The sequence below is a fragment of the Equus asinus genome, chromosome 3, assembly GCF_041296235.1.
Source record: "Equus asinus isolate D_3611 breed Donkey chromosome 3, EquAss-T2T_v2, whole genome shotgun sequence".
In the NCBI taxonomy this organism is placed as follows: domain Eukaryota; kingdom Metazoa; phylum Chordata; class Mammalia; order Perissodactyla; family Equidae; genus Equus; species Equus asinus.
Genome location: NC_091792.1, coordinates 128,436,079 through 128,460,839, shown reverse-complemented (window position 1 = coordinate 128,460,839; position 24,761 = coordinate 128,436,079). Strand labels below are relative to the sequence as shown.

Sequence of the window (24,761 nt, the reverse complement as noted above, 5' to 3'; positions counted from 1 at the left end):
TAGGACTTGGCAAATAATGGACAGTTTTGAGGTGCATGTCAAGAAACACTTCAAAGACTTTAATTTCTGTGATGGGGAAACTAATGCTATAAACAGAAATCATCAGATTCGGAGGAGGGGCTTGTTTGCAGGTAACTTTTAGCATGTTGAGTGTGAGCCGTCTACCATGACACTGATGGTCAGCTCAGCCGAACTGAAGCTTTGATGGACTCTCAGGGCTGGAGATGAAAGTACAAGTCATAAGTGGACAGAGAACATAATGGTCACTCCATAGGGATAATCGATACATTTGAGGCTGGTTCAGCACAGGTGGGGGAAATAGTTGAAGTTTTTAGGGATGACCCCATATTTTGGTGTAAAGAAAAGGAATAAGAACCAGTAAGAGAAGAGGAGAGAGAGAGACAATGAGATCTGGATAATAGAGAGATGTTGAGAGTCCAGGAAAGAAGAGAACATCGAGAATAAAACCCACAATGCTAAGAGCCACAGGCGTCTATGCTGAAGACAAGCTACTGAGAGGCTGTGTGTAACCTTAAAAAAAATTCACTGGTGAAATGACCTTAAGCCAACTTTAAAGGCATTTGGAGCAAGTGGGTGGTAACTATGATTTTGAAAACTCAATGTAAAAAGAAGGAAAAAGTGGGGATGTGCATCTGAGGCAGTCAGAGGAGGTGGGGAGGTCGGGGGGGGGGGGGCGCATGTACGCCCTTATAATGTGGTTCTCCTTCACAGAATGTCACCTTCCAAGAAAATCTAGCCTTTCACCATAAAGCTGCCTATGAAATAGAAAAGAGTGAATTCATGTAGGCAATTCGCCTTGTTGGCCTAATTATTACTATTCAGAAAAAAGGAAGAAAGAAATCTTTTACCTTTTAGAATCTTCGAAGGGATAATTTATTCAAAGGGGAAAATTCTTTTTCAGGCAACCACTGAGGAAACTGAACTGAACAGTCAAGAAGATGAGAATGATGGTGAAAAAACAGAAAAAGGGAATACAGAACTTGCCTCATCAGGTTTGTCTCATAACAGATTAATTTTAAGGTGAATCATGCTAACTTTTAAGATATAATGGAAATAGAGTCAAGAATTTCTCCTACTGAGCCATAGAAAGGTAGGTATCAAGCTCTATAACTGGTGTGGTTGTGCTGCCACCTAGAGGCTTGCTAGGGAAATTCCGACCATGTGATTCATCTTGCTGTAAAACCACCAGCCTGTGCTTTTTTGCTACTTTGTTTTATTTTTTTTGAAAGTGTATCTCCATCATCGTAAAGAAGACTGTATTTCCCCAAATAAATAATGCTGAAAACTGAAGGCCATATATTAACACACAGTAACAGCAATAGATAAGACGTAGATGAAAAATATGTCATAAAAATAGATGCTGAGATGATAAAGCTGGTGAATAGTTTGAAAGAATAAAGTAATGCCACAAATATGGATGCTGAGTATGAATAGAGACCCACTGTTCCTTAAAGTAATGTTTCTCAATGTTTTTAACACATTTCTTCTTTTTTTTTCTTTCTGTTTTTTCTCCCGTCCCCCGACCCCCCAAGTACATAGTTGTACGTTTTAGTTGTGGGTCCTTCTAGTTGTGGCGTGTGGAACACCGCCTCAGCGTGGCCTGATGAGCGGTGCCATGTCTGCACTCAGGATCCAAACCAGCAAAACCCTGGGCCACCAAAATGGAGCACACGAACTTCACCACTCGGCCACCAGGTTGGCCCCTCTTCTTTTGATAAACATAAAAACCTCTCATTCTCTGGGGCTGACCCAGTGGCGTAGGGGTTAAGTTTGCGTGCTCTACTCCGGTGGCCTGGGGTCCACAGGTTCAGATCCCCCGGTGCAGACCTAGCACCACTCATCAAGCCATGCTGTGGCGGCATCCCACATAAAATAGAGGAAGATGTTGGCAACAGATGTTAACAACAATCTTCCTCAAGCAAAAAGAGGAAGATTGGCAACAGATGTTAGGTCAGGGCCAATCTTCCTCACAGAAAACAAAAACAAAAAACCTCTCACTCTCTTCTAGTACCAAATTATTTTTAAATGGCATTTTAAAATAAATTAAATGTCATTACTAAAAATTTTAGCATAAGCTACTAACTAGATTGCACCTCCACATTTTGATACGCTCCCTCAGATGATAACTTTTCCACCCACTCAGAGTAGACCTAATTCTTTACATAGCAGAGAACACTTTATTCTCATTGCATTATGTATACCATGTAATCATCAACACATTCCAGTTATGCAAATGTGATGTTAAAAAGGAGCTTTGACATACCAAAGGAAGAGTGAGGCTGCCGCTCAGTCATATGGATAGACATTATCTATAGATGTCCTCCCATCCAACCCACCTATCATAGTATTTTCTGTTTCAGTGTTTTGTTTCATATATTGTTATTCTTATGTAAACTGTAACTCTTATTAAGAACTTGAGTTTTTCGTAGTGGGATTCTTTGATGTGTTTTATGTTGCTTGAGTTTTTTATAATGTGAAAGAGCCTAGAGAATGTTGGCGTCTTAGGTTCTTTTATACCTCTCATTGCACTGCAGTCTAGCTCCTTGTTGCCCGGAGCAGGATAAGTACACACGCAATGTACTTCGTGGCATCACAGGACAAATGGTCCTTTACATGGTCGTCTTCTTCTTCTTGATGTTTCTGAATGTGACTCCATTTCAGAGCCACAGCATTTTACAACCACTGTGACTCGATCCAGCCCGACTGTGGCCTTTGTGGAGTTTCCCTCCAGCCCCCAGCTGAAGAACGACATGCCAGAAGAAAAAGACCAGAAGAAACTGGAAAATGAAATGAGCGGAAAGGTGGAATTGGTGCTGTCACAAAAGGTGAAGTCCCTAGTGGACCAAAGCAATTAAATCCAAAAGTTAGTGAGACTTCACATTTTGGCTGGCTGCTGCTGTGGCACTTGTTGTTAAGGACGATTTCTTTTCTCTTCTGATCTTTTTTCCTATCTTTAATCTGTATTTTTTTCCCTAAATACAAATTCACTACATGTTTATTGTAAAAATTTAAATACATATAGAAAGATACATAGATTATTCCATTTGGGCTGCTCTAATGGAATACCATAGGCTGGGTGGCTTATAAACAATAGAAATTTCTTTCTCACAGTTCTGCAGGCTGGAAAGTCCGAGATCAAGGCACTGGCAGATTTCGGTGTCTGGTGAGAATCTTCTTCCGGGTTCATAGTCAACTGGCTTCTTGCTATGTCCTCACTTGGCAGAAGGGGCAGAGGAGCTCTCTGAGTCTCCTTCATAAGGGCACTAATCCCAATCGTGAGGGCCCTGCCCTCATGACCTAATCACCTGCCAAAGGCCCCACCTCCTGATGCCATCATCCTGGGGGTTAGGGTTTCAACATATGAATTTTGGGGGGACACAAACATTCAGTTTATACACAGAGAAAGTGAGGAAAAAAAGGAAAATACGTATATATTAGAGAAAGGGAGATAGGTGATTACAGTTGTTGCAACAGCTTTTATATATATACATATTTACAGTAATGTTCATGGAAATATGTAACAAATCCATCAGGTAATATATGTAAATATATTTAAAAATAAGATGTAAATAAACAAATGTGTAGAAATAGAACAAGAGAGAGAAAACATCACAGAAACCTACCTCTTTGTTAGTAACAATTGGTATATATTAGTATGTATATATATCTTTCAACATCTTTTAAAAGTTATTTTAAATAACTGGTTTTTAGTTATGAAGAATTAGATACATTTAAAAGAGAAATATAACATAAATATAAGTTATAAAACTTTGCAGTTAGATTTTAGTTTGCTGTGCATGGGCTTGTTTATTTGCTTTTTAACCTATCGGCTTGCTAAATACTCTCTTTCCAATATCCACCCGTTTTATAGCAATGGTACTTCTGATGCCTCTAGATTTGAATAACGAGGAAACTAGAAAATTATTATTCTGATATAATGAGTTTTAACGCCTTGTTTTTATTAAATTTCTTCCTCTTTTGGAGTCTCATCTCATTTATGTTAGTTTGGCTTGTTTTCGAGCACAAAGTCTAAAAGTCTGCATCTTTTATACCAGTCTTCTCACCTTGGCTACCCTTTAGAATTTAAAACATACCAAGCGCACTCCAGATCAAACAAAGCAGAATCTCCGGGGGCAGGGCCCAGGCATCTGTATTTTCAAAAGCTCCCCAGGTGATTCTAATGGGCTGCCCAGATAGAGAACCACTGACTTGCATACTGACATATACTATATGTGGTGATATTCCAACTTTAAAAATTAACCCAAAATTTGGATTTGACTCTAAAGTGAAAATTTACCACTTCTGGTTCTGGTCCATCCTTCATTTACTCAACCAATATTGACTGTGCACCTACTGTGTGCCAGGCACTGAACTAGACACTGGATACTCAACAGTGAACACGACATGGCCCCTGGCCTTGAGGAGCTGAGAGTGCTGTCTCCTTGGTAGAACCACAAAAATACCTATGGCCTTGATGCCTTGTGGGAATTTCAGACTCTCCCTATTCCCCACTTTTCTATATAGAGGATTGAAGAATGGTCTGGAAGTCTGAAAGGAGGAACTAAAACTAGGAAAAACACTGGGGGCAGGCAGGACTTCCTCCTTTTCAGGTTTTGACTTATCTGCATTACATTTGTAACCATTATTTATTTATCATTCTAACAAATTGACATTTTTCTAACTTTAAACTGAAAGAAAAGCTCTATTATCACTGCTAGAATTAAAAAAAAAATCAAACAAAATGAATACCATAGCTAAAAAGTATTCATCTACATACCTCATCTGTGTTACCTCATCTGTGTAATCTATTTTGGACCACCAGTGTCATACCTACCCCACTATGGAAAAAATTGTTTTCAGGGCTTCTTAACTGTATAAGTGTGTGTATGCGGGTGTGCGCCATGAACCCTTTGGCCGTCTGGTAGACATTATTTTCAGAATAATATTTTTAAAAGCATAAAATACACAGGATTACCAAGTTTGCCTTGGTATCAAGTGGTACCGAGTACATACACCCCCTGAATTCTGTTCTGTGGTTAACTCCAGGTTAAGAATCTCTGCTAGTTGATTAGCAAATGGAATAACCGTCTTTGAACCCAATGCTCTTCTCACACCATGTGAATTTCCCCCGTTTCTCTTTTCCTGACTATACAGTTAACTCTTAGAGAAAGGAAGAAAGGTGATCACAGTGGTTGCAACAGGTTTTATTCTCTGATTTCACTTGAGGGTGTCACCTTTATAAAATGAAGTGCCCATCCACATAGGCTGACTTTTTCACATAGTGGTCATTTTGAGCATTTCTGCCAGCAATTAACTGTTTCATTTACAACCGGGCATTTTCTGAAACGTGTTTTTTGTCAGACTCGATTATAGAGGAAATGGTATGAGGTTAAGATTTGAGGGTTGTCAACTTTGGTAAGTCTAGGCCTTGGCTTTTGCTCCCTGTCTAACACTGAAGTTCATGTGGACATCTGCTTGACCTCTGTAATGCAGAATGAAGTGATTAACTGTATTTTCCTTAGGATTCCATTAGGGTTGAATACATTGTTCATAAAGAAAAATAAAATCCTACTGAGAAGAAATTCTAGACATTAAAGCGTCCTGAGGACCAAACCGTAGATCAGCTTATGATGAAACAAGTGTTTCATAGCCTCACTCACCCTGTTGGCTGTCAAATCAATCCAGTGGGGACACAGCGCCAGCCAGAGAGGAAATCAAAGAAAGTCCTGTGAGCCGCTGAACGGACACGACTGACACAGCCGTGCTCCTCATTCAGATCTTTGCTCAGAGTCTCCTGAGTCTTATTTCAGACATTAGTTGGGTAATCTGGTCTTTCAGCAATCACTTGATTAGAAGCAACAAAGTGAAGAAGGATGTTTCTACTGAATGCCGTTCAGATTGGAGAGAAACAAAATAAAATTAAATAGTAATAACAAAAACAATCTATTTCTGCAAAGCAAACATAAGAATTTCTAAAGCCTGTAATTTTGGAACTCTCTACCATAAGGACAAGTAGTCTCACATGCCTCAGAAATCCCCTAAGCCCATCACTGCTGTGGCACTATTTGATAGCGATTATTTATAATAATGCTTCTTTGTCAACAGGCAAAGGGTATTGTCTTTAATGTGCGTTGCATAAGTTTGTGGGGGGTTGTATAGTGTTGGGAGAATAACATCCATTAGAAAGTAATATTACTTTAATATTTAGCACTCACATAGTAAGATTTTTTTATCTTATGTGGATCATCTCATTTCCTGACATTACAAATTCAGTATTATGTAGTATCAAGCAGAGAATGTGTGATTGATCAATACGAAAATGAGACAGAGTGATGTATAATCCTGAAGATGGAATACTATCCTCTGGGTTTGGATGAAAGTGATTATCAAATTTTTAGGCTGTAGTTTGATTTCTCTGAAAAGTGACCTCTGTGTTAATGTAGAAAAGCATGAAGGGGGTTTGGGCAAGGAGCAAAATTTTCCATTTAAAAGTTAAATATTTGGATTTATTGACTTAGGGAATAGCCATAGATCTTTACATTTCATTTCACCTGTGCATTTATTAATGGACAGTACTTGTAATGTTTATGTCATTTGCCCATGATCCAGGTGGTAAAGCCAAAATCTCCAGAGCCAGAAGCAACCCTGACGTTTCCATTTCTGGACAAAATGCCTGAAACCAACCAATTACATTTGCCAAATCTCAATTCTCAAGGTAAAGAGAAGGAACCATTTTAGTTTAATTCTACGTGTTCTGCTGGGCCCATCTGTAGTAAAACATTCTTTATTTTAAATTATGTTGACATCCCTTTAGCCATGGTGTTTGCCAGAGTCCACGAGGGCTGAATTAATAACTTCAGAATGGAAATCTGGGCTGCTTTCTCTATTTGGCCAAGCCAGGAACCCCGGCTGCCAAGACCATTCTGTCAGCCAGGCACTGTAGGCACAATAGGGCCTACACAAGTGTCTGATACCTTAAATTAATTTTACTGTCTCCAAAATGTAAAAAAACAAAAAAATTACAAAATAAAAAACCAATAGCTTTAATAAAAAGTTTATAGTCTTAATATTATATCAACTTCATTAATTATTAATTACCTAGTCTTTGTAAAATATCCATTTAATTTGACAATGACTTTGGAGAAAGTCAGATTTGCTTACTTCATAATAATTTCTGAGTGTACATGACGATTACTGAGAAGTCATTCATGATTGTACATTAAATGTGTTACTCATAACCAAAATCTTTAATCTTTCCAAAAATTCTTTATAGCAAGAATAGATAGATAGACAAACAGGCAGACTGTGGATATATTTTAGCATCTTTCATCAGTCCAGGCAAAGAGGATAGCACAGGGTCATTGTGGCTGGGAATTTATTTTTACTCTTCTTTCCAAGGATGGGCAGCTATCTGGGGCCACTATTGACAGAACCTGAGTTGGCTTCCATTAGCCTTTGCTGACACTGGGAGACAAGCCAGGTTCTATCTACATGACAGGAAGTACTGGGAGGGAATTAATTGGTACATACTCTGATGATCACTAGTTTCTTAATGTGGAAACAAGTTCAATACTGTCTTTAAAGCATCTGTTTTATGTTTGTCAGCCCTACCCTCCTGAAGAGAATGACATGAAGTCTCTTAACTGGGCCAGCATTTGACCATATTTAGACATTTTAATTCTGCCTATTTCTAGTACTTTGTAATTGTGTAGATAAGTAATATAGAGAGGAAATAGGTATTTTAAGCCAAGTTAATTAGTTTTGTTGTCTTACATATTTTTACATTCCATTACCTGTTGTCTGGCATCTCAATTTTGTAAAATGCGCTGTTGAAGTAAGGGACTTTACTTTCTGCTTTATCTAAGTTGAATGATTAAAAAATAAAATTTAGTAGCACTAGAGCATTTCAAGATAGAATTCTATTTGGCGTACACCTGTCCTGTGCTCTGGCTCATGGAAGCCGTAATTGCGGCTGCAGGCTCTGGCGGCAGAGGCCTGAGTTCGAATTCTTGCTCATCTAGTCTCAGCTGTGTCACCTTACCCACCAAGTTCTCCCTAATCTTTATTTGTCACCTGTAAACTGGAAATAATTATAGTACCAACCTCATAGGACATTGGAAGAATTAAGTGAGATAAACCAAAAAAAGTGTTTTGCTCAACACTTGGCCCAGAATAAGCATGAATAATGTAATGTAAGAGTAATTAATAATGTAATCTAGTAGTTGCAGGATGGTAGCAGTAGGAACAGAAGTATAGAGCAAGATGCCAGGCAGAAATAAAGTATTCTTAGATGCTTTCCTTAAAATAAGAATGTTTATATTATGGGGATATGGCTTTAAGTACTAACTTTCAAACATGGGCATGTGCCAGGGTGCCCTGCAGGACTGGCTAAGGTACAGATTGCTGGGTCCCAGCCCCACAGTGTCTGATTGAATAGGTCTGGGCTGAGGCCACAGGATTTGCATTTCTAACAAGTTCCCAAAGGTGGTGCTGATGCTGCAGATCCAGGGGCCACACTCTGAAAACCACTGACTTGAAGGATGTGTTTGCACTGTGTGCCAAAGACATCGCTGCTAGATATAAAAGTAACAGTAGTACTTGTTTGGAGCATATAGAGTCCCTATCTTTCCGGAGGCAAAAGCCCTCCAGTAAGTATAACCTTAAAAGACATCATTTGTCTTTAACTGGGAGGGGAGGGGGCAGGTATAGGACTTAGCCCAGATGTAAAAAGTCAGTGCACATTTAAGTGACTAGTCTGAGGTCACATATCAAGTCCAAAGAAGCTATAGGGTTAAGATCAGGAATCCTGGAGCCATACCTAATTCTCTCTCCCTCGAAAGCGATATCTCCGCCATTTCCATAAAGTCATCAATTTATAGACTGATTATACAGGCTACTGAAGATCTGCCGGTGGGCCCTATTGATGTTCCATAGGTTTCCCTTAAACACACATATGTGCATAAATAGTCTTGAAATACTCTGAAGACATTCGTAAAATACGTTTAGATGTGAGAAATTTCCTTCTCTCAACTGTCTCCCAGCAGTAGAAAGATATCTCAAATTGGTGTTTGAGGAAAACGTGTGCACATTTTAAAACTGATGTCTTTACTCGCACTGAGAATGATGGCGGACCAGTGCAGCACATCGCTGAAGGATGCAGATGCTTGCGATGAGCTGCTGTGTCTGCCTGAAGCCATCACATTGCAGAAAGACATATGTACATTGTTTTGTTACACACATGTATAACTTCTGCCACAGACTTCCATAATAAGCTTTGTAAGGTACATAAAAAATAATTGAACTCATCTCTGCTTTTATACTTTTCCATTATTCCCCAAAAGCAATGTAAACTGTGCATTTTGCTCTTGCATAGCATATCATCCTATCATTTTGAGATTTAACTTTTTTTTTAAAGATTGGTACCTGAGCTAACAACTGTTACCAATCTTTTTTTTTCTGCTTTTTCTTCTCAAATCCCCCCAGTGCATTGTTGTATATTTTAGTTGTAGGTCCTTCTAGTTGTTGGCATGTGGGACGCTGCCTCAGCATGGCCTGAGGAGCGGTGCCATGTCCACGCCCAGGATCTGAACCGGCAAAACCCTGGGCCGCCCAAGTGGAGCACTAGAACTTAACCACTTGGCCACGGGGCCGGCCCAAGAGATTTAACACTTTTAACAATATCACCATTGAGAATGAGCCTATAAAATTTCACCTAAAACCAACAAACAATAGCATACACTGTCCCGTTACTATTGACTTTTGCCCATGTCTTCAGGTTTTGTATGCATTTTATGAGATAATCTGTACTTGAGAGTCTGTCACTTTCAAGTCCTATATTGACCACAGCCAAACCTCCTTTGGTACTCGGGAGCATGGGTCTATTCAATTCTCACCCCCGTGTTCATGGTTTTCTGTTTGTTCTGTTCTGCCGTCTGATCTAGAGTCGCCTGGCACTGCCAGCGTTCCGCTTAGAGTTCAGAACTCTTGGCGACGTTCCCAGTTTTTCTCCCAGTCAGGTAAAACGCACACTGGGTAGCTGTTTCTTTTGTGCAAAAATCCATGTTGCGTGCAACCAATGATGTCTGGTATTTTTCTTCATTTCTGATTTCAGAAAAAAGAAATGCTTGTTTCTGGCACACAGTTAGCAAAGAGCTAGTTCTTTGATATCAGTACCAGTTATACTAAAGGGGGGAGGAAATCCACAGAATTTTACTTTGATTTTAAGAATCCAAAGAAATAATAATATTTCTTTCTTTATTGTCCTCTTTTTTTAAAAAAACAAAGTTTAGAAGCATTTACTGGGGACTGGTAATGGTTCTCTTGTTAACTGTGTCACTCTGTTTACTTCCTGGATGACATCTGGCCTCTCTCTGTATGAGACTTCTCATGTCAGACAGTGAGGGAACTGATCAACCAAGCCAGAATGCAAGGTGCATTAAAAACCAGCACTAATAAGAATAGTTTTTGCCTCCTAGAGTCTTGTACCTGGTGCTAATTGATGTGGTCAATCATATTACATTGGTCATAACTTCTTTTGGTGGTGGGTACAAACTGCTTCAGGGATCTGCTTTTTTGTGATTTTCTAATGCTCTTGGCTTACAAAAATAAAAAACTTGGTCTGAAACTGACATAGGAACCACACCCCACTGAGAAGATCAAAAAGAAAGACAATTAGAAACCACTCACATTGTGATCTTTTTTCCCTTTCTTTCTGTGCAGTGGATTCTCCAGGCAGTGAAAAGTCCCCTGTAACTACACCTGTAAGTAACTCATTTTAAGGAATAAGATCAGGCATTTAGCGTAATTTTAATTTGCAAGGTATTTGATTTGCTTAAAGAAGAGTCAACCAAAAATGGGCTTCAAACAATTGATTGTAAAAGAACAATTGAAAGTTTTGTATGATGCTCTCAGGTGAATATGCAGACAGACGCGGATCGTCACTGTGCGGGGTTGTTATCGTGCCTGGAAACAAAATGATAAGTGAGTCAGGGAAATAAAATCGAAAACAGGCGGTGAAAATGAATGTGACAATAGGAGTTAGTATTAAGATACACAACCTCTGTAGGCTTTCAGAATCACTTTTTTAAATGAGGGTAACACTTCAACATAGTGTGCCGTTGGCAGGCAGGACCCAGCCTGGACTCTCTCTGAGAGACCCAAGCTGTCTTTGTTGCACACCTTCTCGCAATCAGTATCTTGAGCAATATGAACTGTATATCAATGAAATTTTTTAACAGTTTTCTAATTAAAATATCAAGACACATGACACCATGGAAATTCCTTGCTGTTGAATTATATCTGAACTCTCTCTACAGACCTGAGTCTTCTCTGAACTGGGTGTTTCCAATGCTGGGCCTGTCACCTTGTTCACCCTCTGAAATTCTCATCAGATTTGGAGACTTCCTCTGTGACACAATCAACTGTAGCATTTCCCCTGAGCCCCCCAGGTGCAGCCACATGATCACTGATGCACCTTTGATTCCAGATTTACTAACCGTATGACCCTGAAGGTGTTACATGACTTCTCTGAACCTTGTCTTCCTTGATTGTACAATGAGATGATCATACCTTCCTTTCAGGGTGTTGTGAGCCTTAATTGAAATAATTATATGGAAGCCTCTAGCACAGTGCCTGGGACACAAACAAATCCTCCCCAGTGCCTAATCCAAGAGGCCCACCACAGCCAATACCAATTCTTATCTGTAGGTAAATTGTCTCACTTTGGGAATTCTAAGTGCCTGTGCAGAGAGGAGAAGGGACCCATTGCTTGTCACATCACCCTCAGTATCTCCAGCCACATTCCAGAACTAGTGACCATTTGTGGAGGCTTGGTCTTGAGCCAACGCTGGGAATCCTGAGTTTCCTGGGAAGCTGAGTTCACCCATGGAAGATGGGAACATGCAGAAGGACCCCAAAGCTTGCATTCATGGCACAGATCCGAAGATTTCCATTTTAAATTACATAGAACAACATTGTCAAATTGTTCTTGTCCCCCCACCCAGGCAAGGGTGGAAAGAAAGGGCATTCTAAAGAGGTACATTCTTATTTCGGGCTTATGAGAATAGAACAAGAAAGAGACAGATGACTGACCTATATAAGTGAATCCTCTGAAAACAGTTACCCAAATTTGATGTCCTTTCAATGATAAATAGCTCTTCATAGAATAGAAAAGCAAAAAAAAATTGAAAATGAGAGAAGCTTGAAGAGGAAGTAAGCATTTGATTGTGCTGACGTCCGTAGCCTCAGGCCTTTCTTGGTCAGACTTGGAGTGAGCTGAAGCTCTAGGGTCAGGGTCTGTGGAAGGGAGAGAAGAAGGAGATGCATTAGCCAGCATGAAGTGATTCCATTCATTTATTCCACAAACATTGATTGAAGGCCTGAAATTCCAAGGTCTTGGGTTACTAAGGGGGATAAGGGGCCCTGCCTGCCACTGAGGAATCCCTAGGCCAGAAGAAGATACAGATCTTAAACAGATAAATTGTAGAACAAGTGGGCTAAATGTTCTCCATTCTGACTCTCTAGCACCTTTTATATCTCTTTTATGATAGTTATTTTCCTGTCATCTGGTGATCATTTATAAATAGGTCACTCCCCCACGCACCCCCTAACACACACACTCAGTTGTAAGCTCCACAAGGCTGGGACTCTTGGCCAGCTGGTGTCCCCACTTGGCCCACAGTGAGTGCTCAGCAAATAGTCACCAAAGAAAGGAGCTCAGTTCCTTTTCTTTCCCTCTTGTTTATCCCACTGGTATCTTCCTCTTTATCTTCCTCTGAAAATGCTCATTGTTTTTCTTTCTTGCCGTTTTAACAAATATTCCGTATTTTCTTCTGTGCTCAATCTCCCTACCCCACACTTCCTCCTCCTATCTGCTTCCCCCTTCTCAACTTATTCTTGCAATTACTACCTAGTGAAATCTGAAAATTAAGTAATTCCTAGTTGTAGCTCTTGTTTTCCTACTAGTGGACTTTCCCCATTGGGCTCCCTATGGCTTTATTCACATAACCACAAACTTTTTCCTCAAAAGACAAAGAAGGGCCATGCTCCTGAGAGAGGTACTGAACATTTAAACTTGTAAGTCTTGCTTGTAAGTCTCAGGAAAATGCTGGGTGGAAACAACCTCCAACATTATGAATGCAATAGAATTTCCCATCTGGGATCGACATTTAGATAACATTTTCTGGTCATCCAAGGGAATTTGGGAACCTTTGGATCATATACCATTGAGTAGTTTTTTCCCTGTATGACCTGTCAGAGCCTTTAGTAGGCTGATATGCAGTGTGAATCCAAGAGTGGCATTTTAGAAGTACATTTCCCTACCCCCTATTTACCCACCTTTTTTTGAGTTGCTGTGGGCATCTTAGCCATCCGAACGATTTGCAGGAACCACAGCAAGTGTACCAATTTTAGGCCCATGTTTCATATGTCTAAACACATTAAAGTTATAGATAATTATAATGTTATAAATCAAGCAACACCCATGGCCTGGCCTACATTCTCAGCCTGGAGATACCCCTGGGCCAGCCCAGCCATGCACCTGAGTGGGAGCGTGGATCTGGTAGGGGCAGGGCAGGGCAAAAGGTGGGCTGGCCCAGGTCTCTTGGGCAATAACTAGACCCATCTAAACCTTGGACAGGACTGACCCTGTCCAGCTTCCCAGGCAGCCAGGGTAGGTAGATTCTGCCTGCTCCTCACCCCACTCTAGACTCTCCCTCACCTCCCTAACTCCTCCACCTTCTCCTCACTTTTTCTCTCAAGATTCCCAGGCAGTTCTAAGTGCCTCCCAAAACTACCCATCAGCACAGAGGGAAGGGAGGGAGCGCAGTTATGGGGAACCTGGTCTGCCTCGGCTCCTGCGCTGGTGACAGGGGAGGCCAACTTTAAACACAGCAGCCCCTCTTTTGCTGGTTTCCAGGGACAGGCTGTGATTCCCCCACCCTTCACCCTCTCAATCTCATATTGTGTGGCCTGGGCACCTGCTTTAGTTCATGCAGCCTTCTCCCATTATCCTCACTCACTCACTTGGTTCCCAAACTCACAGAAACCTTTTTTAAAAGACAGAAGTCTTTGGGTTTGAGTGTTTGTTAGGCAGGCCCCAGGGCGGGGGCTTCCCCTTGCCTGGCCCTCAGGTGATCCTTGTGGGCATTGGTGAGTTAAACCTACTTTAGGGCCAGCTGGTATAGAACAGCAATAACAGTACAAAAGACTAATTTTATGGCGTGGCACACCCCACTTCTTATAAAACGCAGTTCTGCTCAAATAATCAGACCCACTTGTCTGGACTAAGGATCGGTATGTAGAATGAATATCTTATGCTCGGGAGCATGACTGCATTTAAGAAATCACTTCCAAGAGAAATGAAGGAAAAGCCTTCCCATGGTCATGGGAAATCACTTCATGTTTTCATTAGCTCCAAGAAGGTTCACAGAATCATACCAGCATCTTGGAAGTAAACCAAAGAGGAACTAAGGTTGAAAAGTGGTTTCTGCCAACAAAGAGGACCTTTAGATATGTGAAGTCTTCTGCTTCTGCGTGTCCATCCAGGTGCCAGGCCATCAGCTAATTGTTTCCCTTCTCCTGGCCTGGCCTTGAGGACATGGCTTAATTCTGATCATGCTTTTATTTCCTAAGCAGTTTAAGTTCTGGGCATGGGACCCAGAAGAGGAGCGCAGGCGACAGGAAAAATGGCAACAGGAGCAGGAACGTTTGCTCCAGGTAGGACTGGTTTGCTGCTTTTTTTTTTTTCTTTTAGATGATGCTCTTAATTTCTGTTATTTTGTTAAATAGATTTTTAGCACAGGAAATACATAGAATCTGATTCTTCTCAGAAGTCAATGAGTCTAAGTCAGTTCGTTTTGTGTCCATGTGACAGAATGCCTGTGTCTAATTCCTCCTGCCAGGAGTTACACTGATGAACACAATGCATTTCATTAAAAAAAAAAATCCAAGTATTGATTAAGAGCCAATCCAGCCATTCATCACCTCCTTAGTTGCCAAACAAATTCCAGTCCAAGTAGCAGTGGGAATGACTTATCAAAAAGCTATTGGATAGCAAACATGGGGAATAAAATTTGACCCGGGTCTAGTTCCTTAAGTAGAAATGTTTGCTCCATCTTTGAGTAAAAGCTGCTAATTTTCAAGTCTAGAAAAATCCTGGGAGCACTTGTATCATGCTCCCACTTGTTTCATGCCAGTTTTGTGGAGTAACAGGACTTCAAAATGTAACCTAGTAACTTTAGAAACTAACCTATGCTGGACCCTGGGGATGTGCCAGGACTGTGGTTCGTGCTTGACATATTTTATCTAATTTAATCCTTGTACAATTCTTTAAAGTATGTGTTATTAGCTCCAGTTTGCAATTGAAAAAACTAAGGCTCAAAGAAGTTAAATTAATTGCCCAAGGTCAAACAGTTAAACAAGTGTTAAACTTGGTTTCAGGTCCAAGTCTGGATGACTTTAAAACTCATGTTCTTTCCACTATATTCCCAATAGTACTGATTTTATATTTTTTAAAAATTGTAAAGGAAAAGAATGTTAAACCTCATTAATCTTGATGATGATTTTCTGCTGTTATGTAGAAAGCAATGCTTAATGTGAGTTTATTTTACTTATTTTTTTCTTATCTTTTTGTTCTAATCCTTTTGGCTAGGAGCAGAGAGCAAAGGGGCAGTTTGGGAAGTTAGTCAGTTGTAGTGTGGCTACAGGTCTGCCAGTTAATCCTGACACTTTTCACAATTGCAGAGGGGTAAATCTTCAATACCAAAATGTTAGTTAGAACCAGATTCAGCAAAGTCCCTGAATCTGGAAGCTTTGGGGACCCTTAGGTCCATTGGGAGACCCCAGACCAGCCCTGGCCATCTGCTATTCTCCTGGAAATCAGGTGCCCATTCTTCAGCTAAATGGTGAACAGCCAACAGTCAAAAATTCCACAGAGTAAGGCAGACAGGCGAGTGTGCTGCCCATTGTGTTGCTCTGTCTGTTACACTCTGCAGGGTGGCCATGGTTACAGATAACAGGCATATGTATTGTTCCTGTCCCACCAAATTGTTACCCAGTGTGGCATCATGGGTTGTGGGCTTTGGGGCAAGGTGTTTGTGGGGGAAAGAAAGTTGTGTGTGTAAGTGTGTGTGTGCTACAGACGTACCACATCTTTCACTCCCTGCATCGTCAGTTCATCCTCTTGGTGAGGGAGCAAGTGGTGAGCTCCTAGAACCAATAAGCCAAAAAAGTTTTTCAGCTTTTGTGAAGTTTTGGGTGTGTTTCCTCTATTCTGAAAAGCCCCTGAAGTCCCTCTCTAAAACTTTACAATATTAGGTTTTGGTAACAAATTTTTACCTGGAGTTAAAAGCCATGGGTTGACCAACAGTGGTTTTGCCAGAGCGTTAATAAGAACATCAGACTCCAGACAATTCCAATAAAGTCCTTTTGCTCCTGAGGTAATGACATAACAGGCAATACCTGGAGGAATTCTCAGTGCCTTCCCCAGGAAGATAGAAGCACAGACTTGTTTTAGCCTCAGGGAGAGGATTGACAATAATCAGCCTAAAACATTTGACTGTGTGTAGTGCACCTCAGTGATTCCTTTGTCTGTCATGACAGGGATGCCATTCCCAAGGCATCCACGGGTGTCAGTTCTCATTTTAAGCATTAATGTTAATCTCCATTTATTTTTTTCTCGTCAGCTCTCAGGGACTCCAGTCACATTTTTCAAGCCATCCTTATTCAGAGTATTTTATTTTTTTCCCAGAAGTGGTGACTAGTGTTGTATTGTTTCTGAAAACAAGAATGGCAGTTCTAATACTGAAGCCTTCTAATGGCCTGTTTAAGTAACTTCCAAATTAAGAGAAGCTTTTAATGCTAGGAAGATTCCGTTTTGGTAGAATGGCTACAAGAAAGAGTAATTCAGCTACTCAGCTAATTATCATCTTGTCCACTTTGGACCCTTCTGCATTGTCTATCTCGTAAACCTATAAGGGTATTTTTTTTTTAATCTTTTATTGAACTCTACCAGTGGCAATGTATTTTTATTAGTGGAACAGTAAAACTCACTGAAGGATCCAGTAAAGGGAAACTATCGGTTTAGCCTACATCCTAGGACAAAATCCAAGTTAAGGAAGATTTTAGAATCTTTCCATTTTTCCATCTTTTCTCTTTCCGTAAGCAAATCAAACACCAACAGCCAAAAACATTGCTATCCATTGGATTTTTTATGTTCCTAACACGTTTGATAACACAAAATAGTCTTCCCCTTTTGTTGCATGAATCAGTTAGATTCAGAATGTTACAAGAACATAGTCTTGCAACATGTTATACGTGGTGGTGTAGAGGGGAGAAAAGTCCTAACAATGTATGCAATGATCAGTTCAGAACAATCTATGGGAATTCCATAACAGGAGAGATACCAGAAGGAGCAGGACAAGCTGAAAGAAGAATGGGAAAAGGCCCAAAAGGAGGTGGAAGAGGAAGAACGCAGATACTATGAGGAGGTAGGAAATTCCTAAGAAGGCGTTTGATCTCGTAGTCCTAATTCCTCAAACTCTATCAACGGTTTTTGTGTCTGTGCTGTGTGCACGCATGTGGCTGTGTCTGATTCTTTTTACTCACAGCGAAGCCCATCAACCTCTTTAGAAGAGTCACATCCTACAGGCTCCAAAAGACCACAATTCCCCCAAATTTAGTTTGTGGTTCGGGTGTGCAGAGTCATGGTGAAGGGAGACAATATAATCGTATCTGTTCTTTAGTCCAAGTCACATTCTTGATTTTTCTTGATTTATCTGAGAGAGATGAAAGTATCAATTTATTTGTTTGTGTGTTTGTTTGAGGCAAGCATTTGTAATAGTAGTGAATTAATTTTGAGTATAATTTTGATATCGAGGCTAAGTGAATTCTTACCACTACATTCACTATATAGTCCTAAAAAGATTTGGAAAGGCAGAGAACTTTGTTTTGTCTCTTTTTTTTAGGTGAAAAAGTGAGACCACATTAGAGAATTTGAAGGGAGCTACATTTTATGTGTTTTCTAAAATTTGTTTATGATTAAAATTTTTGTCAATTTTATCTTCAACAACAATTTTTGTGCGTAATCTGATCCCTAATAGCATTTCTAATTAGGCTTCTTGAATCACACTAACTAATTAATTTGCAAAGACTTTGTTTTTCTAAATAGAATGCTAATTTCTAAATCATTGCCCATAGAGAGTGTTATCTGATTACATGCTTTCAGAAAATAAGACTTTTTTTTTAATGCTCTGCATGTTTGTACATAATTCTGATGGGTTTTTTTCTAAAGTTCCTTAATGAAATTTTTTTCTTGAATAGATAGGATTTTTCCTTTTTTTCCCTTTCATTAATGTCTGTCCTTCCCATTAGGAGCGCAAGATAATTGAAGACACTGTGGTTCCATTTACTATTTCTTCAAATTCTGCAGACCAGTTGTCTACATCCTCCTCCATGACTGAAGCCAGTGGGACAGTGGTAAGACCATAGATTAAAAGCAATTTGTGAAATAAATAAACCTAAATAGAAGTACAAAACCACAAGGCCAAGTTTTCCACCAGTTTAAATCCAGGACTGGCTATTTCCTTAGAATCACGTCGGCTCCTATGTGCCCATTGTACCCCATGGTACTGTCACTACCATGACCAAACCCTAGAGTCATTTTCTGAGGAGCAGTAAAGTCATTACTCAGGCCAGATCTGCCCCCACAGGCTGGCAACCAATGTCTTTCTGTACTGGCTGACAAAATCTCAATTAATGGAGCCATATGCAGGAGTGTCCTTCTTACTGCCCATCATTCATTCATTCAACAGACATCTATTCCTCTCTGCCAAACCAAACATTCCTTTGCTCTGGATGGTAGCAGCAGGATGCCAACAGTCTGCTCTCCACTAGCCTCCACAAAAATTGTTTCTAAACAGCTCTTAAAATGCCACATGAAATTTACATGTGTCTTTGAGGGCCAGATAGAACCCAGAAAGGCTGGTCTACCTCTGTATTCCAATTAAGGTCATGGAGGTACTGGGCAGAAATCCTACCAAGACCTGGATAGTCCATAGTCTGCATAAACACTAGACACTAGACAGCCATTTGCCCTGAAATGAGCAGTCCTATGACTTTGTTTTACTTTGAAAAGTGGGTTTTCTAACCAAATCCTTTTTATGATGGCTTTTGAGATCGATCTAGATAACATGTTTATTCCAATAATTGGAAATCAGTTGCTATTAATTTGGATGACCATCCTTTAAATTCTAGGCTTTGCGATTGAAAAATGCTTCAAATATCCCATGGCCAGAGATAAGTGTTGTCCAGTGTGTTTAAAATGTATATTTAAGATTATCCTTGTTTTCTCTATTAGAATAAGATGGACTTGGAAAACTGTCGAGAGGAAGAAGAGACAAGACAGAAGAAACCATTCCAGGAGGACAACAATGATTTATTGCTTAAGACTAGAGAAGGTGATCCAGTGGAGGAAAAGGGCAGGTATGAAGCATACCAGGCTGCCTGTCAAAATTCGCAAAGCTGGGCTCTGCCCGTTCACTCTGAGGAAGAATACCTATTGCTAATGCAAATCATATTCAGCTTTGAAACGATCATTCCAGTAATATGTTACATACTGCTCGAACACATTCTAATAGCTCTGGAAGTCCGTGTCCTTATGCTATTGAATATAAATAGCCTTATTTTTAAGCCTATAAATAGACTTATTTTTAAATAAAGAAAAGGTGAAACTTTTTTTTTAAGTAAGAGGAGACAGTATAGATTATCACAGGAGCATGTTGTCAATTCAAAGCACCAAACCTAAATATCAGTCCCCTGAAATGGTTAATGTAGCTGGAGGGATAGAGGTTGAAATGAGGTCCCACCCACTGTGGTTTTCCTGTGGACCTGAGCTTTGTCATTAGTATCCTCTGAGCTGTGAGAAGCCACATTTACTGTGGGTGATAATATAAAAGATAACCAACAAATTGATTGATTGTGGGTAATCACCTCACCCATGGGTCCCAGTATGTTCCGAGGGAGATCAGAACAGTGCACCCAGAAATCCCTGCAGCATTCAGAGCTGGCTCAGACAGGAGCAGAATCTGGTTGTAGCTATGGGGTGTGGTGGGTTTATTTATGCCACCCCACACCTAACCTAGAAGGGACCGGCAGAAACCTAGGAGGCTAGCAGTGCTCTGCCATGAGCAAGTTCTTTATGACTCTGAGATATGGATAGGTATTGATAAGCATGCATGCTGTACTAGGCTGTGCGCACGCATGCATGTGGGCGCACACACACACGCCATCCTCAGAGGGACCCAAAGACACAAAAGGCTATCTAAGTGTCATTTTCAAAGACTGGCCAATTTGAAAGGTTATCTGGGAGCTGAGCTTTTCTATGGGATTTGCTCTAGAATTCTCCTCTGCTCATCAGCTAAAAGACTGGGTAAATTGTAGGCTATTGAAGCTCAGGGCCCAGGTCCAGATTCTGCAAAGCCCTTGGAATAGGACATCTGTTTCCAATTAACACTGTTTAAAGGGACTTTCCAGTTTTATGAAATGAAAGCCACTAGTCAGGAGTATTTGAATAATGCTGGTAAAATTTTGTGTGAATTTTTGCTAGTTCTCCAGACAGGGCCTGTTGTCATCAGAGACGATTTATGATCTCCATCTCTCCTTTCTTTGCACACAGAAGCTACTGAAAAGCCAGTGAATTACCACAGGCTGCCAAAGTCCCGTGTGGCCCAAATGATTTCTACAAGTCCTCTCCTCTGAAAATCTGGGAGATTCCAGTTGGCTCTGGCAGCCCTTGAAATTATTAGAATGAAGAGCTTTGTGGGCAGGGAGATGGGGAAGACAAGGGAAATGATAGTTTCTCAAGCTTGTTAAATTGATGGATAATGAAAATGTGTAGCATTTTACAGTATTTTAAATCCATTTTAAATCTAGTTTAAGACAAAAAGAATAAATAAACATTTAGTTAGCCCCGTTTCTTTTTTCATATTGTAATTGGTGCTTCCATGCCCTGAGGGATAAGATCAATCAGTTTAGTTCAGTTGCTTTTATCTCTGTTCTGAAATATATTTGTTTATTTTAACAGCCTAACTCAAGGGGCCTTGACTCATTCTGAGAACCCCGGATCAAAAGGAATCCATCAGGGTGATCAGTGGGATGCAGAAGCTGGGGCCCCACCCTGTGGGGTGAACCCACAGCTAGCTCAGGGTAAGAATGGAGAAGACCAACCCCAATGTTTAAATTATTAGAAGACCCCGCACATCGTCTGGACAGATATGACCTCTGCTAGCTGCAAGCTTCTTTTCTAGCTTGTGCTGAACAGAACAATGAGTAAACTGGGTTTATGCCAACTAGTAGCTTATGCTGAACAGTTCAGTGACCCAACTCCACTACTATGTGCCCAGAGTCTTCAGGAAATCCCTGTGAGACGTCAGCAGGCATCAGCACTTTAAAGAAAGGTGACTTCTAAGCAGTAAGGTGACATTACTGAGCACTAAGTTTATGTTCTTTCCTTGGCCTCAGATCCATCCCAGAATCAGCCGGTATCAAACCCACCGATGCACATTCTAGAAGATGTGAAGCCAAAAACTCTCCCATTGGATAAAAGCATTAACCATCAGATTGAGTCTCCAAGTGAAAGGCGGAAGTGAGTAGCCAAATGAGATGGATGTGGAATTCTTTTTTTTTTTTTAATTTAGTGACTAAGAAGGGAGAAAAATGAGAAAGTGTGAGTTGGCAAGATGTTAGCAGCATTTTTGTGCTTTCACTCCATTGGACTTCATTGACAAGGTAGCAAATACTTATGGAATATTGGACAATCTTCCCAGCAAGTAAATATTTACTCTGAATTTATCAATTTGAAAAAGGCGTAATAATGTTTTTACCCACAAATCTAAAAATTGGAGAGAATTTGCAGGTCTATTGTACTAGCAGTTTATTTAAGTGAGTTAAGTTGTCTCAGAGCCTATTGACAAATGTTTTTTCAAGGAAAAAAAATATGTTTCTCCCATTATCATTCTCTCCCTTAACATAGCTACCCCAGGCTATATTCTAATTTTGTAAGAAATATATTTTTTTACAATAATAATAGTTTCTATCATTTTTGAAGTATTTCAGTATAATAGGCACTGCACTGAAGAGTTTACATATCTCTCCTCTTCTTTTCATACATTAACTCGCTTAGCTCTCCCAGTAACTTTATTGGGTTATTGTTCCCTTTTTACAGGCGAGGAAATTGAGGCTCAGGGAAATTAAATAACTTATCCAAAGTACTTGACTGGTTAAGTAGTAGAGGAATTCAAAATGAACCCACAGTTCCATGATAACATCGTATTTGAGCCAGAGATCCCTCGTAATCAGTTTTAAAAATATAACATTCACTCTATTTTAACCAATGATTCTACTTGGAACCAGACCACCTGGATTCAAATTTTGACTCTGCCGCATAGAACTTTGAGCAGGATACTTAATCTTTCTCTGCTTTAGTTTCCTCATGTATCAAATGGGAGTAATAGTAGTACTACCTCACAGGCTTTTATGCCTGGCAAATAATAAGTACTATATAGTGCAGGTGATGGTGGTGATAATGACGATGATGGTGATGATGATGATGATGATGATAACTTGTTTTATAAGTTCATCTTTCTACTTATTTTTCTTGTTATGTTTTTTCTCAAAACAGTGTTTGAACCCCTTTTCTATTACATCTATCCAATTTTGTTTCTGTATGTCTAGATGACACTCAGAATCAACAGAAGCTAAAATCACAGAGAAGTAATCATTATTATTGATTATTGCAGTGTGATTCAACCTCTTTTTTTTAAGGCCATGGTACTGATACTTTAGGGTATCACATGAAAACGTGCTATTGTGGAGAAGACAAGCTCTGCCTGAGAAGGGAGGTTCGGATGGGCAGGCGGCTCAGGGAGTTATTTTAAAAGCAGCTGGAAGACAGATGGACTCATGCTCTGGTCACTTCTATGTTGGCGTTTCTCTTTTCCTTGTTTTTTTCTGTGTTCTATCCCTTTCTGTACAAATGAAATTAACTTGTATAAGCCAGAGCCAACAACTGACAGCTTAATCACAGGCAGGGCTCATGTGCAACCGACAGCACCTGTAAAACCATTCTGGTAGCTTCTGACTGGGGACCATTCTGCTTTGGAAATGCCATGACACAGTGGTTATTAAATGTTTTGAACATCACACCTAATCACATGTTCCCACGATGAATTTATTGATAGGGGTGGAAGCCACCTCACTGAAAAATACCAACTTTAAGCTCTGCCCTTTATTTCTGGGCTCTTTAAGAGCTTTTCCCCATGTCCCTACTCATCTCTCTCCTCCCATCCAGTCCATAATTTTTATATCCAACTCCAAATGCAGTTTTAACTAAGCAAAGACCGTGACAGAAATAGAGATTCGAAAAATATTCTGTCTTTTCTGTTCAACAATGCCAGCCTGGTTTTGACATTATGCAGCCAATGCATGTATGCTCTTTGCTACATGGAATTACTGTTTTTTGTCCTTTATAAAAAATTACACTAGGGCACTCTGTGGTCTTTTATTTGGTTGTCAAGGAAGTTTTTTTTCTTATTTAAAATGTCTTTTCTTGTGGGATCGGCCTTCTCTTTACCTGTCATAATTTTTGGCTCCTCTACCGTATTACAGGAAAAGCCCTCGAGAGAACTTCCAGGCGGGCCACTTGTCCCCCTGTTCTCACACCCCTCCTGGCCAGTCACCAACCAGGTACAAGAGGTTATCCAGCCTTTCTGAGGCTGCTTTGTTTTGACTAGAGCCTGCCAAGCATAATTTCAATCAAATCAGTGCTTGCCAAATGATTTTGAGGGATTTGCCCTTCCACATCTTTTCCAACACATGTACATAGGCAGGAGGAAGGAACCCAGTCCCCACCCGCCTGCAGCCCACGATAGAAAAAGCCAAGTGTGTGATGTTGGCGTGGCTGTGGCCATCAGGCTTTAATTACATTGTGTGGAACCTGCAATCTAATAATAAAATCCACCAGACAATTGCTGGGCTCCCAAGTCGGCGCCTTTCGCTGCAAGACGACCCACTCCTTGCAGGCAAGATCCGCTGATGGCTCTTACAGAGACCCAGGCAGGGGCTAAGAAATGAAACTTCATCCTTCTCTTTTATCCTACTCAAGCACTCTAATGATTGCTTCTCAATGTTAATTGGGCCCCATGATATTCTTAAAAGCTGCCTGAGTTCCTATTCACTGGACATACAAATTACTGAGTACTCAGAGGTTTTCTTTGATTTAGAAATTCCATTTAACTACTGGATGAGAGGGAAATCCTAATAAATAGGGTTTGCTCAGGGTGACTCTTCTGCTTATCTCTTATCTTCCTTTCTGTTTCTGCTGTCCCTCTGTACCCTACTGGCTTCTGAGTGATGTTGCATATTTTAAAATGTCTTGTGTAATCCAAAAGCTTTCCAGACTATAGGCGTCACTGCAGTCTGATCTTAGTTGTGGGAAAGCTGCCTTGGAGGACAGCCATCAAATTCTGTCACCTGCTGTCAGTCTGCTGGGTTTGGTTCTAGTCCATTGGTGGACACTGTACTACGGGCTGCATGGGTACAGAGATGGGGCAGACACAGCCGTCAGTGGGCTTACAACTCAGAGAGGATGGGGTGTGCCCAGATCATAGTCACAGAGTGTTTACGCTGCAAGAGGTAGTAGAGAGAATCTAATCCAATCCTCTCATTTTAAAGGTGAAAGGGAAACC

The 24,761-nt window shown here is 40.4% G+C and overlaps 1 protein-coding gene across 21 annotated transcripts in view; it reads left to right on the top strand.

Moving 5' to 3' along the window:
* The window catches only part of LIMCH1 (LIM and calponin homology domains 1), a 312,143-nt gene that overhangs the window by 276,561 nt on the left and 10,821 nt on the right, over positions 1–24,761 (top strand). For 6 of the 21 annotated variants that reach the window (XM_044767755.2, XM_044767756.2, XM_070505972.1 and 3 more), the window contains 10 exons: positions 923–1,013; positions 2,683–2,846; positions 6,631–6,736; positions 10,741–10,781; positions 14,656–14,736; positions 17,415–17,507; positions 18,391–18,495; positions 19,376–19,500; positions 21,101–21,222; positions 21,538–21,661. In XM_044767755.2, the coding sequence (XP_044623690.1) occupies positions 923–1,013; positions 2,683–2,846; positions 6,631–6,736; positions 10,741–10,781; positions 14,656–14,736; positions 17,415–17,507; positions 18,391–18,495; positions 19,376–19,500; positions 21,101–21,222; positions 21,538–21,661 (1,052 nt within the window). Of the gene's footprint in view, positions 1–922; positions 1,014–2,682; positions 2,847–6,630; positions 6,737–9,962; positions 10,038–10,740; positions 10,782–14,652; positions 14,737–17,414; positions 17,508–18,390; positions 18,496–19,375; positions 19,501–21,100; positions 21,223–21,537; positions 21,662–23,682; positions 23,761–24,761 lie in introns of all 21 variants that reach the window. The other 15 variants (XM_044767751.2, XM_044767752.2, XM_070505967.1 and 12 more) reach the window with 6 other exon arrangements.